We start from the raw sequence: 16,754 nt of genomic DNA, 5'->3' as shown, positions 1-16,754 counted from the left end.
GGGCGGGAAAGGATCAGAGCTGTTATCAGGAGAAAAGAGAGAGCCGCGCCAACAAAAAGGCACGCATTCCCGCCATTTTAGCGCAGGAAAAGGCTGCTCAGGGAAGGGGAACTCGGGCACTTCCCTCCCCAGCGTTCAAACACGCCACCACACAGAGTCACACTGCAGAGCATCTGCTACCGCAATGGGAACAGCTTTCAAATGCCCACATTAAAGCACGGTACCCCCACACCAAAAAGGGAAAGGCAGGGACTCACCGAACAGCAGGTGTATCCGAAGGAGAAGCAGAGTCCCACAGACGCAGCAGCCTGTACTGCCTGGTCCTGTCAGAAATCTTCTGTTTTGTTTTTTAACACCAAATGAAGGCAAAGGAGCTCTCGGGTTTTTTTGTTTGTTTGTTTTTTTTTTTTACTGGTGAGGAAGGATAGAAATCTAAAGACTGGAAGGCAAGGAGGGAAAGGGTGAAGCAGGGACCCAGAAGACTGAGGATGCCCCCAAAGTCGGCACCACCAGTCAGACACCCCTAAACTCAACTGGCCCACAGAACCCAGGAGTATTCCCAACAGACAAATCCAGGAGCTGCTGATGCGCTGTCCACCACCTGCTGGAGATAAGAGACGTACTGAGGTGAAGGAGGAGCTGGCCGTCTGGTATCACTGCCTTCAGCTTTGTAATCTCTATTTCCACCTGCTGGTAGATGGACACAACCCACCATTATTTTTATTTTTTTTTTTTTTTATTATTATTTTCATATCTATTTTTGTTTTTATCTTCATCATTTTTATTTTTGTGTTATATATTTTCAGTTTTTTGTTCTTTTCACAGTGACAGATATTTATGCGCTCCATTATCAATCGATACACAGTTGAGCATTCATCGATTGGTAGGTCCACTTTTCATATGGTTTAAAAAGTTGAAACTTGATTTTTAAATATATTAGTTTATACGCTTTTAAAGTATACAGTATAATAAACATAAGGATGTATTCTTAATGTATTTTTAATGTTTTATACAGAAGCTCTGTTCATAAAGCACAGATATTATATAATACCATTACTTTTTTGGACACAAAACTGTAAAAGACCATTTTACTTATTTGCACAATTTGTATGTATATTTTTATATTATTTTTTTGGGCATCATTTTTTACATTTTTTTAAAGTGATAGCTCTGCCTGTACATATGGATGTTTTTTTACTTACATTTGGTTTTTTTACCTTTATTGTCTTTTATATATATATATATATATATATATATATGTTTCAAATTCACTATAACTATATAAGGAATAAGAAAATTAGATAATTGTAATTAACTGAGTTGATGAAGAAAATATCTAATATAATAATTTGCTATGTGAACGTTCTAAAGTGTCTCACTGGGATCGTAATCACCTGCTGACGTCACTGGCCAGCAGTAGAACCCTGCTTGCCTGACGTCAGCAGGGGGTTACAATCCCAGTGAGAGACGTGCGTTGAAGAACAGCGGGAGCGGGCAGAGACGTCCCTATGTGCATGTGCCCCCCCCCCTCCAAAATCGCCAACCCCCTCTTGGTCCCAGCGGCAGCAGTGAAGAGCCTCGCGAGTCTGCTGCCTTCCCTTCTCTTCGCTCTCAGCTCTGACACTGGTCCTGCCCTTGCGGAAACAGGAAATGAGGGCGGGACCAGAGGCATCGCAAGGACGTGTCTGTGAGACAGAGAGGAGGGGGGACTGGAACTCGGGGGAGAGACAGAGGGAAGGAGAGAGAGAGGGCATGGAAATCGGAAGGGAAGAAAGGGGGCCGTGGGTCTTGGAGGGGACAGAGGGAGAGAGCGAGGGAGAGAGGGATAACCTTACTAGCGCCCTTTTCATTTCATACCGAAATGGGCCTTTTTTTCCTAGTGTATTAATAATGAGGTATGTTATATTTTAGAATATTTGGTTTGGTATATGACATACCTTGACTGATGAGGTTATATTGTTCTATCTATGATGAATATGTTAATATGACTGATGAGGTTAAACTGTTTAATCTATGATGTTTATAATTACCTAAAAATCAACATTTTTAAAGAATTTTTAAGAAATTGTTTTAATTAATATGTTTTTAAACAGAGAAGTCAAAATGCTTGTTCGATATATGATATACTTTTGTATATATATGTCCTTATATATATATGTTCTATATATTTCTTAAACCCCTGAAGGCAGGCTTTTTTAAGCCGAAACACGGACCGTGTAGGGTCCAAATAACGTTTTGGAGCATCTTACCTTGGTGTTTTGGACTGATCTCTTGGACTTTGATCCTTTCCACCCTGTTTTTCGTCGTGTTCCAGTCTTGTGGAAAGTGTGAACCCCATTTGTTTATGAGCACTTAGGCAACACCATGCTCGCCCCTAAGCACACATATATACCAAGTTATGCTAGTATTCAATAAAGTAAACTAGGCACCCATTTTCTTTATAGAATATGTCAAGGGTGTAGCTATGAGTGAGACTGGGTGAGCACAGCACCACCCAATAGCGGCACCTCACTTCCCTCTCCTCTGCCAGCAGTGGCCCGGCATCTGCCCCCAACCTGAATCCCCCTGTCCCTCCCTGGTGTACCTCTGAGGCATCTCAGAGGACACAGTGATTCATCTTTGCTGCCTGCGCCAGCCTCCACAGGCTTCCCTCTGCTGCATCCCTCCAGTGAGGGAACAGGAAGTGATGTCACCAAGAGCAGGATGCAGCAGCAAAGATGAAGTAATGAGGCCGGCAGGCTGCCTCCGAAGTACACAGGGAAGAGATGGGGGGGATTCAAACAAGGGACAGATGCTGGTCTTTGGGGGTGGGGGGTTTAGAAGGACAAAGGAAATACTGAGCTAATGGAAGGGGGGAGGGGGGGTTGAAAGGCCTACCCAAAATAGTAAGTCTGGCTACGCCATTGGAATATGCTCTTATGATCCACCCTCTATAGTGCCTATATATAGCCTTACAGTTATAAACATACCAACATAATGAATACAGCATTATGTTGGTAAGTGGCCTAATGGGGGGAGGAGTGGCCTAATGGTTAGTGCAGCGGGCTTTGAACCTGGCAACCTGGGTTCGATTCCAACTACAGTGTCATGACTATGGCTGTGACCCCTCTTTTGACTCACCTTAGTCTGCTGGTCAGCTCATGAGCTGGCTTCTTTTCTGCATTGTTGTGTTTGTCCTGTGTGTTCCAAGCCTCATTTTGGTGTTGAGTATACGGTTTCTACTTCCTGTGTGTTCCAAGCCTCACTTCAGTGTTCAGTGTGTTTTTCCTGTTTCTGTCCTGTAGGGTTTCCACTTCCTCTGTGTTTCAAGCCTCACTTTGGCTTCTGTGTATTTCCTGTCTCTGTCCTGTTATAAGGAAATGGTTCACTTTCATTCAGGGCCTTTGCAATGCTAAAGGTCCTCAGGTTAGTCCGCGTGCAGTAGCACTTCTGCCTTGTTCTAGTCTGTGTGCCTGTGGGCACTTCTGTGTCTTGTCTTCTTTATTGTGGTGCCTATGTGCACTTCTGCCTTTAGTCTTTGTTCTGTCTGGTTGTCTGTTTTGTGTCCTGCCTAGTCTGCCTTGCTAGTTCTAGACTCCTCTACCTTAGCTTCAGCCATAGTTCTGTTGTTTGTCTGTGTGGCTCAGCTTTGTGTCCTACCTAGTCTGCCTTGCTAGTTCTAGTCCTTAGTCAAGAGCTTAGTCAAGATCGGGAGGCGGGGCTGGTGGTTGGGAGGCGGGGATAGTGCTGGGCAGACTTATACAGTCTGTGCCAGAGCCGGTGGTGGGAAGCGGGACTGATGGTTGGGAGGTGGGGATAGTGCTGGGCAGACTTGTACGGTTTGCGCCAGAGCTGGTGGTTGGGAGGCGGGGCAGACTTATACGGTCTGTGCTCTGAAGAGCACAGGTACAAATCAAAGTAGGGTATACACAAAAAGTAGCAAATATGAGTTATCTTGTTGGGCAGACTGGATGGACCGTGCAGGTTTTTTTCTGCCGTCATATACTATGTTACTATGTTACTGAGCTTCAGCCATTGTTCTGTTGTTTGTCTGTGTTTGTCAGCTTTGTATCCTGCTTAGTCTGCCTTGCTTGTGCTAGTCCCCTCTACTTAGCTTCTGCCATAGCCCCGTTGCTTGTCTGTGTGGCTCTGCTTTGTATCCTGCTTGTTAGCTTCAGCCTAGTTCTGTTTGTCTGTGTGGGTCAGCTTTGTGTCCTGCCTAGTCTGCCTTCCTTGTATCTACCCTGTTTGTCCTCAGCTTCAGTCCTACCCTGCTTGTGTCTGCCTTGTCTGAGTATCCTGAATCCTGTTTCTGCCAAGCTTATTTGTAAATCCTGAATCCTGCCTGAGTATCCTGTATCCTGTTTCTGCCACGCTTGTTTGGAAATCCTGAATCCTGCCTGAGTATCCTGACTCCTGTTCCAGTCAAGCCAAACTTGTTCCAGTATCCGGTTCCTGTCCAGCCAAGCCAGGTCTGTTCCAGCATTTGGTTCCAGTCCAGTCAAGCCAAGCCAAGCCAAGCTTGTTCCAGTATCCAGTTCCTGTCCAGCCAAGCCAGGTCCGTTCCAGCATTTGGTTCCAGTCCAGTCAAGCTTGTTCCAGTCCAGCCAAGCCAAGTCAGTTCCAGCATGTGGTTGCAGTCGAGTCAAGCCAAGCTTGTTTCAGTATCCGGTTCCAGTCCAGCCAAGCCAAGTCCGTTCCAGCATCTGGTTTCAGTCCAGCCAAGCCAAGTCCGTTCCAGCATCTGGTTTCAGTCCAGCCAAGCCAAGTCCGTTCCAGCATCTGGTTTCAGTCCAGCCAAGCCAAGCTTGTTTCAGTATCCGGTTCCTGTCCAGCCAAGCCATGTCCGTTCCAGCATTTGGTTCCAGTCAAGCCAAGCTTGTTCCAGTATCTGACTCTAGCCAAGCCAAGTGCATATGAGAACAATTTCTTCCTTCCTGATAGTTTAACATTTAAACTTAGATTCAGGATTATCGTTTTTTTTTTTTTTTTTAAATCATGGTGAGGCTCATTTTCAAAGCACTTAGCCTCCCAAAGTTCCATAGAAACCTATGGAACTTAGCCTCCCAAAGTGCTTTGAAAATATGCCTCAATGTGTACTAGCATAAGAGCCTCATGATCACCAGATGCTGTTGGTCACTGTCAAGAGTCTCCCCAGCTTTGCCAAGTGACACGTTCCAAGCTGCAGCAGAAAGGCTTTGAGAACAAAAAATTCTTAAGATTCTAATGGGAAAATTGTTTAGTACATAGAAACACAGAAAAATGTAGGCAGACAAAGACCATATGGTCTATCCAGTCTGCCCATCCATGCCATCTATTCTCCCTATCACCCCTTAGAGATCCTATATACTTGTTCCAAGCTCTCTTGAATTCAGATACTGTTTTTATCTACACCACTTCCACTGGGAGACCGTTCCATTAATTCACCACCCTTTCTGTGAAGAAGTATTTCCTCAGGTTACTTCTATCCCCTTTCACCTTTATCCTATGCCCCCTTGTTCCAGAGCTTCCTTTCAATTGAAAAAAAGACTGCTTAAGTATTTAAATGGCTCTATCTCCCCTCACCCACCTTTCTTCCAAAATATACATACTGAGATCTTTATGTCTGTCCCCATATACTTTATGACAGTGGTTCCCAAACCTGGTCCTGGAGGCACCCCAGCCAGTCAGGTTTTTTTTTTAATCTTTTAATTTATTACATTCACAATAACCATCATAAATGTACAGAAATGGAAATTTCAAAAAATAAAGGCAATATATTTTACCCCCACATATAATATTTTAAAATAATTGACCTCAAACATGGGGATCCAAGAAAGAAAATAACTAAATCACATGAATAGAACTAACTATTCTTTCAGAGGGAGGAGGGTCAATCAGAAGTTACAGCCGGTAGCGGAATAATTACAGGAAGCTGTTGAAGAGGCTTCTTCATTTGTTCTCTTAATTCCAAAAATTCTTGTAATTTCTTGGGTTCAAGAAAAAGGTAATTATTTGAATCTAGAGAAATAAAACATTTACAGGGGAAACGGACCAAAAAGGTCCCACCAAGGGCTACCACTCTCGGTTTAAAAGCCAAGAGCTCACGGCGCCTGGCTTGTGTTTCCCTTGAAATGTCAGGAAAAATTTTTATCCTAGAACCTAAGAAATGATCTGACATATGACGAAAATACAGCTTCAAAATATTGTTCCTAAGTCAAAAGAGAAAGTCACTATAAGAGTGGCCCTCTCTGCTATCTCTGACTTCTCCAAAATATCAGTCCCACATTTTCAGTCATAGAAGTCTTTTTAGAAATATAAGTCGCTTTTGATACCAACGGGTGGTTATCAGCAGGAATTTGCAAAATGTCTGAAAAATATCTCTTGAGGAGTTCAGCTGCAGATATATATGGTGTTTTTGGAAAATTAATCAATCGTAAATTATTTTTTTTCATTTGGTTCTCCAAAAATTCCAATTTTTTTGAGGAAACAAAATTATCCTTGATTACTAAATTTACTGATTTTTTCAGAGAAACCGTATCTGTGTTTAATGATTCAAAGTTTTTCCCCTGGGCTTCCACCTTCGTAGACAGGCTTTGATAAAGATTTTTAAACTCACTTGTTTGTTCCTGAAAAGTTTTAGACATCTGAAGAAGTGAGTTGTTCACGATGTGCAAAGCCTCCCATAAGGCATCCATTGTAACGATTGTAGGCTTCACCAACCTCAACTCCTCGACGGAAACTGCTCTGGGAGTCTTCGGGGAGGGGAGCTCACTCTCCAAGCCGATAGTTGATATTTCAACTGGAGTCGATGTTACACCAAGCCCTCCCTGCATTCCACGGATTCTTTGACCCACTTCGGGCGAATCTCGCGGTGTCAGCAACGGCGAAACATGATCGTTTCCGAGTCTTGGAGGGGTGGCGCCGGCAGGAGGACTGAGCGTCACTCCTTCTCCGCTAGTATCCGGCAAAAACGCCTTGCTGTTCCCCGAAGTAGCCGCTGATGTCGCCGACGTTGTGACCCCGTAATGTTCCAAGGTAGGCTGGGACGTGGTGGGATTTCCAGCAGTGCTCAGGGAGGGATAAGCAACTGTTTTTCCTTTCCTCTTGCCCATATTCCACGGGCAGCGCACCAATAGTCACAGGAAACTTGGAGACAGCACGAGCCAAACTAACGTGCGTCCTCCCTCATCGCCATCTTGGATCGTCCAGTCAGGTTTTGAGGATACCCACAATGAATATTCATGAGAGAGATTTGCTTGCAGTGGAGGTAGTGCACACAAATCTCTCTCATGAATATTCATATGTCAAAGATCACTGGCCATTATAGCAAACACCCTCTGGACTGACTCCATTTCCGTTGATATCTTTTTGAAGATGTAGTCTCCAGAATTGTACATAATATTCTAAATGAGGTCTCACCAGAGTCTTAGATAGGGGCATCATCACCTCCTTTTTCCTACTGGTCATTCCTCTACCTAGGCACCTATGTATTCTTCTAGCTTTCACCATCACCTTTTCTACCTGTTTGGCCACCTTAGGATCACACCCAAGTCCCACTCCTCTTTCGTTGTCAAAAGCTTTTCACCCCATAAACTGTACTGTTCCCTCTGTTGTTGTTTTTTTTTCAGCCCAAATGCATGAACCTGCATTTTTTAGCATTAAATCTAAGCTGCCAAATACCAGACAATCCCTCTAGCTTTGCTAAGTCTTTCCTCATGTTATCCACACCATCAGATTTTGCAATCATCCACAAAGAGGCGAACCTTACCAGATAGTCCTTCAGCAATATTGCTTACAAAAATGTTAAAAAGAACTGGCCCAAGGGGATTAATGCAGAACTGCTCAGTGACATTGTGCAAATATACTAGTAGAGGTTATGCAGCACTTCAATGCAGTTAAAAAATTTTTTTTTAACACATCTCTTTCTTAAAGCACTTTTCTGAATATTGTCCTTTACTGTTATTATTAGTTAAGTGAGCTAGAAGAGGTCAGAATTATGAGAATGATTATGTTTTGGCACTCACTTGTTTGTTAACTTGTGTGATTTTATTATGAATGTTGATTGTAATCCACTTAGGTTTTAGGCAGTAGGCAGAATAGACAATTTTTTAAATAAATGCTATAGAGATGAAAAAAAATGAAGCAATTTCAGGTAGGTACTACAGATACGAAGCAGAGCTCCGGTGCAATTTTTAGCACATGTTTAAGTATGAATACTAAAGCTAAATTCTCCATCACACGTACCTTTGATTTTTTTGTTGTCACAGTAAATGATGCCAGCAATGAATAAAACTGTGTTCCATTCTGTAAAGTTAAAAACAGACTTTTACATCTGGTACTCTACAATGCATAATATATCCATGGCAATCTCATTTCAGAACAGGGAAGCTGAATCTAAAACCCGACACATCACAGAGCAGTAAGGAATAAAGGTCAATTTTCAACTGCACTTTTCCAGGTAGAAGCAGCTCCCACCCAGATAAGGGTCAGTCACTGGTCCCAATAGCCAAACTTCAGAATCATTATTTGGATAATGCTGCTGAAAATCAGGACCACACCAGCTCTATCCAAATAATGTTGAGGTGAATCAGAGGAGAGGAGCCAAGGCACCAATATTTAGCTCTTTTGTCGTCTAAGTTCTTTGAAAACATATCTGGATACCAACGATGAATACTGGCAGTACCTGGATAGCTACCAGTGCTGCCTTACACCTAAATATTAGGTGATGGCATCTAGGTATGGCCTGGCGCTGAATATCTAGGTATAAATTTAAATACCATGGTCAGCAGTTGAAATCAGTACTGACCGCCATGTTGAAATATCATTGGCACAGATTTTATTTCCATACGGCAGGAAGCTATTTATTAGAGATAGGCACAGGCAAAGAAATTTAGGGGGTTTTCCCCAAAATTCTCTCTTTTTTTTGGGTGTCTTTACTTTAATATGCGCTTGGGGGGTAATTTCTATAAGAAGCCACTTAGTTTTAGGATCCAAGAACACACAAAAATGTGATATTTTAGTTATTTACATGTGTGAGGGGGACATATGTATGTAAGTGACCTCTTATAGAATAGTGGCTAAAGGAAAAGTAAGCTCCATACTGTGATAACAGATACTTTGCCAGCAGGCGGAATTTCCGTGAACGCACACGTACATATGTAAATTATGAATACAGGTAGGCATAGACATTTATATCTCTTCTAGGGCTGTGCCTAGATGTACCTATTTTCTCTGCCACTCGTGCTAGTGTTCTATAAAGAAAAGTTAGTGCCTAGTTTTCTTTACAGATAAAGCTTAGAATAGGTACTATAACCAGTACCTACTGTAGGCTCCCTGCTACAGAATTACCCTCTAATTAACTGAACATATGCTAATTTGCAAGACAGTGTGCATTAAATCAATTTAGTGCACACTAAAATCTCAAGGCACACTAATAAATGCATAGCTCTATTGTTTATGCCAAATTTCCAGGCTGAAGAGGATTGATGGAAAAGTCTCCTCTGAGACTCAACCCATCAATGACATGCTATGAGCACTTAGGTGGTCACAAAAGCTGCACATAACCACAAATCCTTCCCCCCAAGCAGGAGACAAGAGTCAGGGTGTTACAGGAGTGCTAATGTGCCAATTGTTGAAATTATACTTTGTAGTTTGAGAAAAGTCAATCCATAAATGTTGTATCAAGATGACTGCTGTTGGGAGAGGACCCCATTTCAAGAAATGTGTATGTATGGATCCAGAGAAAAGGCCCACATTGGAGAAATCATTTCTCTTCAATTTTCCCTTTAATTCCCATTCCTATGGTTAACCATGGGGTGAGCCTATGAACTACAAATCAGTCACCAGAGTGAACAACCTATAAAAACTTAGCACATTATATCAGTTTATGGCAGGAAATATTTCACATTTGATATACCATCAATCTCATGACTTTCAAATATTAGTTCAAAACTTATCCTCCTATTTCCTAAGCTGCGTGCTAATGCTGACACAGCCCATTCACTTTGAATGGGCTGTGCCAGCTTTGCCATGCAGCTTAGTAAACAGAGGGGTTAAGGATCAACGTGGCTCAGTCCTTTTAGTCAACATTTCTGGTACCTCCATTAACATTTTTAAATGCTTCTGTTCCTTATCAAGCTGGATGCCAGTTCATGTTCTCAAATTATATTTGTAAACATAAAGCTCCCCTTCTTCCATATGCCACCTCATTGTTATTCCTCTGAATGTTTCACAACTCTATCTCACATTCTTGCAACCGGTCTGCAGCTGTTATGATTTCCTTTCATGTTTCTGCTATAGCAAAAACCTGCTGCATGCCACCTGTTCTACAAATATTCTGTCAGAAGTCCTAGCTTGTATATTTACTTGAAATCTGTTAGGCTGAGGCACTGATGTTGATGATCTTTATTGTTTTGTTTTTAATTTTTAACATTTTTGCCTGTGAAGTTCTGAATTTGCAGGGTTTCTCATCACAGTACACAAAACCCATCTTATTCAAGGAAGCTTATCCTAACGCCACGACCTAACCCTACAAATCCATCTATTCATCACCTGATCCTGCGACAACGACATTGACTCAGTCCACGCCTCCTCCAATTTTCCCTTTGTTTACCCGACCCTATCCCTTGATTACCTCAATCTAGCCTAAAACTAGCACCTTCCACTTTCTCCTCTACCCCTCTCCCTTTTAATATTCCCTAACTATACATCTCCATCACTCTACTAGCTCAGCCTGTTTTCCTATACACTACACTGTAATTTTACTGCTATGTAAGCTGCATTGAACCTGCTATAAGTGGGAAAGTGCGGGGTGCAAATGTAACAAATAAATAAATAAATAAAGGACACAAAACTAAAAGTGATGATTAGACTGATTGATTATCTGGCAGCAATCAGACTTCCTTTTGGTAAACAGCTCATAATAAAATGGTGCTCAGGAAAAATTTAATACCTGTGATGTTGTCTTAAATGTCAGTTGGGCAGGTAGTGACAGAATCATGGCAGTTTGGGATCCTTCTGTATCAAGGAATGCTGTGTAGCTTACCAGGAAAGAACCTCCAGCTGTTGTAACAGACATAATCAGTAAAGTTAATGGAGAATAATTCCTTATGCTACCTGAGAGTGCGAAGAGCACTCCACAAAAAGCACGTACAACTTTTGCTATTTCTAATTATTTGCCAGAAAATGCAGTCTCTCTAGGTGACATCAAAGTCATTATTCATTGTTTGACTTTCAGTACTTTGTACATGTTTTTATTTTAGCTGCATATGCTTGAAGAAATACCAGTTCATTATTCTAGAAGGCACGACAAATTAATGTTTACGTAAGCAAACAGTGGTTGTGATAGTCTATTTAGTAAGCAATTGAATATTGGATATCAACATTAATACAAAAATCCAGTTGACCACATTCACATTATCTAAACTCCTCACTTAACCTGTAACAGCAAAGCGAAGATACTTACCTGTAGCAGGTATTCTCCGAGGACAGCAGGCTTCGTATTCTCACAGATGGACAGACACCGCTCCCGCGTCGCCCGGCCCGGCAATATTGCCAAAGTAAAAAATACAGGAGAACAACCTGCGCTCCAGCCTTGCTTATTCTCACAGATAGGGAATCCCTAGCACCCAGGCTCACCCAAAACAACAAACATTGGTCAATTGGGCCTCGCAACGACGAAGACTTAACACAGATTAACCTGAAACTATATACAAACTAGATGAGAGTGCAGCCTGGAACAGAATAAAACAGGTCTAGGAGGGTGGAGTTGGATTCTAGACTCCAAACAGAATCTGCAACACTGACTGCCCAAACCAACTGTCGCGTCGGGTATCCTGCTCAAGGCAGTAGCAAGATGTGAATGTGTGGACTGAAGACCATGTCGCAGCCTTGCAAATCTGTTTGATGGAGGCTGATTTCAAATGGGCTACAGACTAGAGAATGACATGTGGACGGACCCGCAGTATCCACGGGGATGGGGACAGAGCTTGCAGGGATAGGGCAGGGACAAACTTTGTCCCTGTGTCATTTTCTACTTTGAAGCCTCTTAATGAACAGGACTGTTATTTATGTTTGAGTGATGCAGACAACAATATTTTGATTTTTCCGAAAAACAAGCAAACATGCTGGCCACAACTAGCAAAATTTGCATGGGGGATCCTGTACATCCTGCTACTAGCACATCTTCTAAGAAGACATCTTCTATTTGTAATTTATACACAACAGTTGCAAAGCATATTGTTCCTTTTTATACTTTATTAAAAAGATTTAAATATAAAATCATAATTGTTCGAGGCTTCTGCAGATGAGGACAGAGCCCATGGGGACAGAACGGGGATGGGGACGGAGACAGGGCCTGCGGGAACGGGACGAGAATAGAGACAGAACTCACATGGATGAGGCAGGGATGGGGACAAACTTTGCCCCCTGTGTCATTCTCTACTACATTTGTAGCCATGGCTCTGACATTATGAGCCATGACATGACCCTCCAATGTCAGCCCAGACTGGGCATAAGTGAAGGAAATGCAATTTGCTAGCCAATTGGATATGGTACATTTCCAGATGGCGACCCCCATCCCGTTGGGATCAAATGAAACAAAAAGCTGCGAAGACTGTCTGAACGGCTTTGTCCACTCCATGTAAAAAGCCAATGCTCTCTTGCAGTCCAAGGTGTGGAAGCTGCTTTTGCCAGGATGGGCATGAGGTTGGGGAAAGAATGTTGGCAAGACTTTCGACTGGTTCAGGTGGAACTCCAACACCACTTTCGGCAGGAACTTAAGGTGCGTGCGGAGGATTACTTTGTTGTGATGAAACTATAAGGTGCATCCACTACTAAGGCCTGAAGCTCACTGACCCTATGAGCTGAAGTAACAGCCAACAAGAAAATGACCTTCCAGGTCCAGTACTTCAGATGGCAGGAATTCAGTGGCTCAAAAGGAGCTTTCATCAGCTGGGTGAGAACGATGTCGAGATCCCATGACACTGGTGGAGGTTTGACAGTTTGCTTTGACAAAAGCAAACCTCTCATGAAACAAACAGCTAAAGGCTGTCTAGAGATACACGCTGATAAGCACTAATTGCACTAAGGTGGACCCTTATGGAATTGGTCTTCAGACCAGACTCTGATAGGTGTAGAAAGTATTCAACCAGGGTCTATGTAGGACAAGAAAGGAGATCTATGGCCTTGCTGTCACACCAGACAGCAAACCTCCTCCATTTAAAAGAATAACACATCTTTGTGGAATCTTTCCTGGAAGCCAGCAAGACTCGGGGGACACCCTCGGAAAGACCCAAGGAAGTGAATTCTAAGCTCTCAACATCCAGCCCATGAGAGCCAGAGACTGGAGGTTGGGATGTAGAAGCGACCCTCATTCTGAGTGATGAGGGTCGGGAAACACTCCAATCTCCATGGTTCTTCGAAGGACAATTCCAGAAGAAGAAGAGGGAACCATATCTGTCGTGGCCAGTAGGGTGCGATTAGAATCATGGTTCCACAGTCTTGCTGGAGTTTCAACAAAGTCTTTCCCACCAGAGATATCTGAGGATATGAATACAGAAGGCCTGTCCCCAAATGTAGAAGGAAGGCATCTGACGCTAGTCTGTTGTGAACCTGAAGCCTGGAACAGAACTGAGGGACCTTGCAGTTGATCTGAGAAACAAAAAGATCTACCAAGGGGTGCCCCACGTTCGGAAGATTTTGTGGGCTACGCCTATATTTAGAAACCACTTGTGAGGTTGACTTATCCTGATTAGCCTGTCGGCCAGGTCATTGTTTACGCCTGCCAGATAAGTGGCTTGCAGAAACATGCCATGTTGGCAAGCCTAACACCACATCTGGACGGCTTCCTGACACATAGGGTGAGATCTGGTACCCCTTGCTTGTTGGTGTAATATATTGCAACCAGATTGTCTGTTTGGATTAGAATAACTTGATGGGACAGCCGATCTCTGAAAGTCTTTAGAACGTTCCAGATTGCTCGAAGCTCCAGGAGATTGATCTGAAGACTCGTTTCCTGGAGGGACCAAGCTCCTTGAGTGTGAAGCCCATCTACATGAGCTCCCCATCACAGGACAGAAGCATCCGTTGTCAGCATTTTTTGCACCTGAGGAATTTGGAATGGAAGTCCCAAGCTCAAATTGGGATGAATTGTCCACCATTGAAGAGAGCATACAAGCTCCGGGGACACTTGGATGACATCCTCTAGATCCCCTGTGGCTTGATACCACTGAAAAGCCAGGGTCCATTGAGCAGATCTAATGTGCAAGTGAACCATGGGTGTAACAAACACTGTGGAAGCCATGTGGCCCAACAATCTCAACATCTGCCAAGTTGTGACCTGCTGCGATTACCGAACCTTGGACGCCAGGGAAACAAAATTATCTGCCCGCATCTCCGGGAGGTAGGCTCGAACAGTCCTCGTGTTGAGCAGGGCTCCTATGAACTCCAATTGTTGAACAGCATCGAGATGGGATTTGGAGTAGTTTATAATGAACCCTAGTAGCTCTAGCACACGAATAGTCATCTGCATGGACTCCCGAGCACCGATCTCCGAGGTGCTCTTCACTAGCCAATCGTCGAGATAAGGGAACACATGAACTCCCAGTCTGCGTAGTGATGCTGCGACTACCGCTAGACACTTGGTAAAGACTCTGGGAGTTGACGAGAGGCCAAAAGGCAACACGCGGTACTGAAAGTGATGTGTTCTCAGCCGAAACCGAAGATACGTCCGGTGAGCTGGAAGTATCGGGATGTGTGCATATGCATCCCTCAATTCCAGAGAGCACAGCGAATCGTTTTCCAAAATCATGAAGGGTGCCCAGGAAAGCCATCCTGAACTTTTCTCGGACTAGGAATTTGTTCAGGGCCCTTAGGTTTGGAATAGAATCCCTGCCCTTCTTCCCCTGGTAGAATAGATTTGATTGCATGGGGGAGCCGAGGCATAGTCCCTAATAGTCCTGGCTCTCTTGAGAGTGGAATCCACCATCATGGAGTCATGAGGTAACTGAGACCTCAAAAAGCTTGGTTCCCCATGGATCTGATACTGGGTGTCTTGCCCCATCCTTGACCATCTTTAAATCTAGATTGAAAGCCCACCTCTTTAACATTGCTTTTGACTCGTAACCACTCGCCTCCACCTACCCTCCTCTCCTCTTTCCTCTACATATTAATTGATTTGTTTGCTTTATTTTTTGTCTACTAGATTGTAAGCTCTTTGAGTAGGGACTGCCTTTCTTCTATGTTTGTGCAGCGCTGCATACGCTTTGTAGCGCTATAGAAATGCTAAATAGTAGTAGTAGTGTCAATTTTCTTGGGGGCCACAGGGACAGTCAGAGGGGACGCCCAGTTCCTAATGAGGACTGCCTTGAATAACTTGTGGAGAGGAGCCATTACTGCCTCCTTAGGAGGGAAGGTGTAGCCCAGGACCTCGAGCATCTTGGCCCTGGGCTGATCCTCCACTTCTACTGGGAATGGAATGGAATCAGTCATTTCCTTTACAAAAGAGATAAAAGAGAGGCTCTCAGGTGGAGATCGTCTCCTCTCAGGTGGAAGAGATGGATCAGAAGAAATCCCATAGGACTCGAAGGAAAAGTACCTGGGATCTTCCTCTGTTGCCCATGAGCGATCCTCCTTGGTGTCGGATAGCACTTCCCTAAGGGATGTCCGAGATTGGGCTTGCCTAAATGCTGAGGACCCATGTCCTTGAGAGTGGCATTGAGAAACTGGCTCCAGTCTCGGCTCCAGCAAAGCTTCCTCTACCAATATTGAGGGGGTGCTGACTTGGGTAGCTGTCGACACCAGTGCAGCAAGCAGCGCCAGCATCGGAGACCACACCGCAGGCTGAGGGCCAGGTAGGGCCGCAGTGGGAGGTATGGTAGGCACAAGCACCCCCAATACTGATGTACATCGTTGCATTAGGCCATCCAGAAGATCAGGGAGCAAGGCTCGAATGCGCTCATTGAGGGCCGCCATCGGGAAATACTGTGGCATCAGCTGCAGAATCGCTGGGGCTGGTGGAGGAGCAAGATCTCAGCTGCTTGGAGACACACGCATCAGAACCTTCTGGATAGAGTGGGAGCGGTCCCCCCAGTGTTGACGCTTCTCGGGTGCTGAATCCCTTGGCACCCCGGAGCTCCCAGCACCATGCATCGAAGTAGATTGGTGTCGGTGCTCGTCACTCATGCTCCTCAGTGCCGACGAGGATGTTGATTCCTCCTGTCGCCTCGGAGTCGGGTCTGACAATGGACGGTCCTGAGGGGGGGGCTGCATAGAAGGCCTCGAGACAGGTGGAGACCCATTCGATGCCTCACTGCTCCCAGTGTCATGGAGCGTCGAAGCAGTCATCCCTACCTGGGCTCCCGATGTCGGTGCGAAGCTCAACGTCAATGCAGATGCCTCCGACCTCGATGCCAATGTCGAAGGACCGGACCAGGCTCCAAAATTTTTCACGCGCTGAGCCTCTCAGGAATCCCAAGTCCTCTTTTTCATATGAAGGCCAGAGGACACAATTGGCCAGGCTATGGTCGGGCCCAAGGCACTGAAGACACCAAGAATGGGTGTTTTTCCCCAAAATGGTCCGGCTGCAACTAGTACAACGCTTGAAACCACTGGGGGTCTCTGTGGACATGGAAGGAAAAATAACACACGCCAAATCAGAAGATGCGATCGTGCCTGAAAAAGGGGAAAGAGGAACAAAGAGAAACAGGCCTGAAAGCGGCCCGCGTCGAAAACTAAAGGAAACGTGGGCAAAAAATACTAAAGAAATAAAGGATTTTTTTTTTTAAACAAAAGAG

The 16,754-nt window shown here is 44.2% G+C and overlaps 1 protein-coding gene across 2 annotated transcripts in view; it reads right to left on the bottom strand.

Annotated features, from left to right (window-relative positions):
* The window catches only part of EVC2 (EvC ciliary complex subunit 2), a 351,907-nt gene that overhangs the window by 288,372 nt on the left and 46,781 nt on the right, over nt 1-16,754 (bottom strand). For both annotated transcript variants that reach the window (XM_030191177.1, XM_030191178.1), the window contains exons 5-6: nt 10,913-11,022; nt 8,206-8,265 (exon numbers count right to left, since the gene is read on the bottom strand). In XM_030191177.1, coding sequence (XP_030047037.1) covers nt 8,206-8,265; nt 10,913-11,022 — 170 coding nt within the window. The remainder of the gene's footprint in view (nt 1-8,205; nt 8,266-10,912; nt 11,023-16,754) is intronic.

This window comes from Microcaecilia unicolor, chromosome 2 (assembly GCF_901765095.1).
Source record: "Microcaecilia unicolor chromosome 2, aMicUni1.1, whole genome shotgun sequence".
NCBI classification, from domain to species: Eukaryota; Metazoa; Chordata; class Amphibia; order Gymnophiona; family Siphonopidae; genus Microcaecilia; species Microcaecilia unicolor.
Note: the sequence above shows the minus strand (reverse complement) of the source record. Positions and strands in the feature narration are given on the sequence as shown.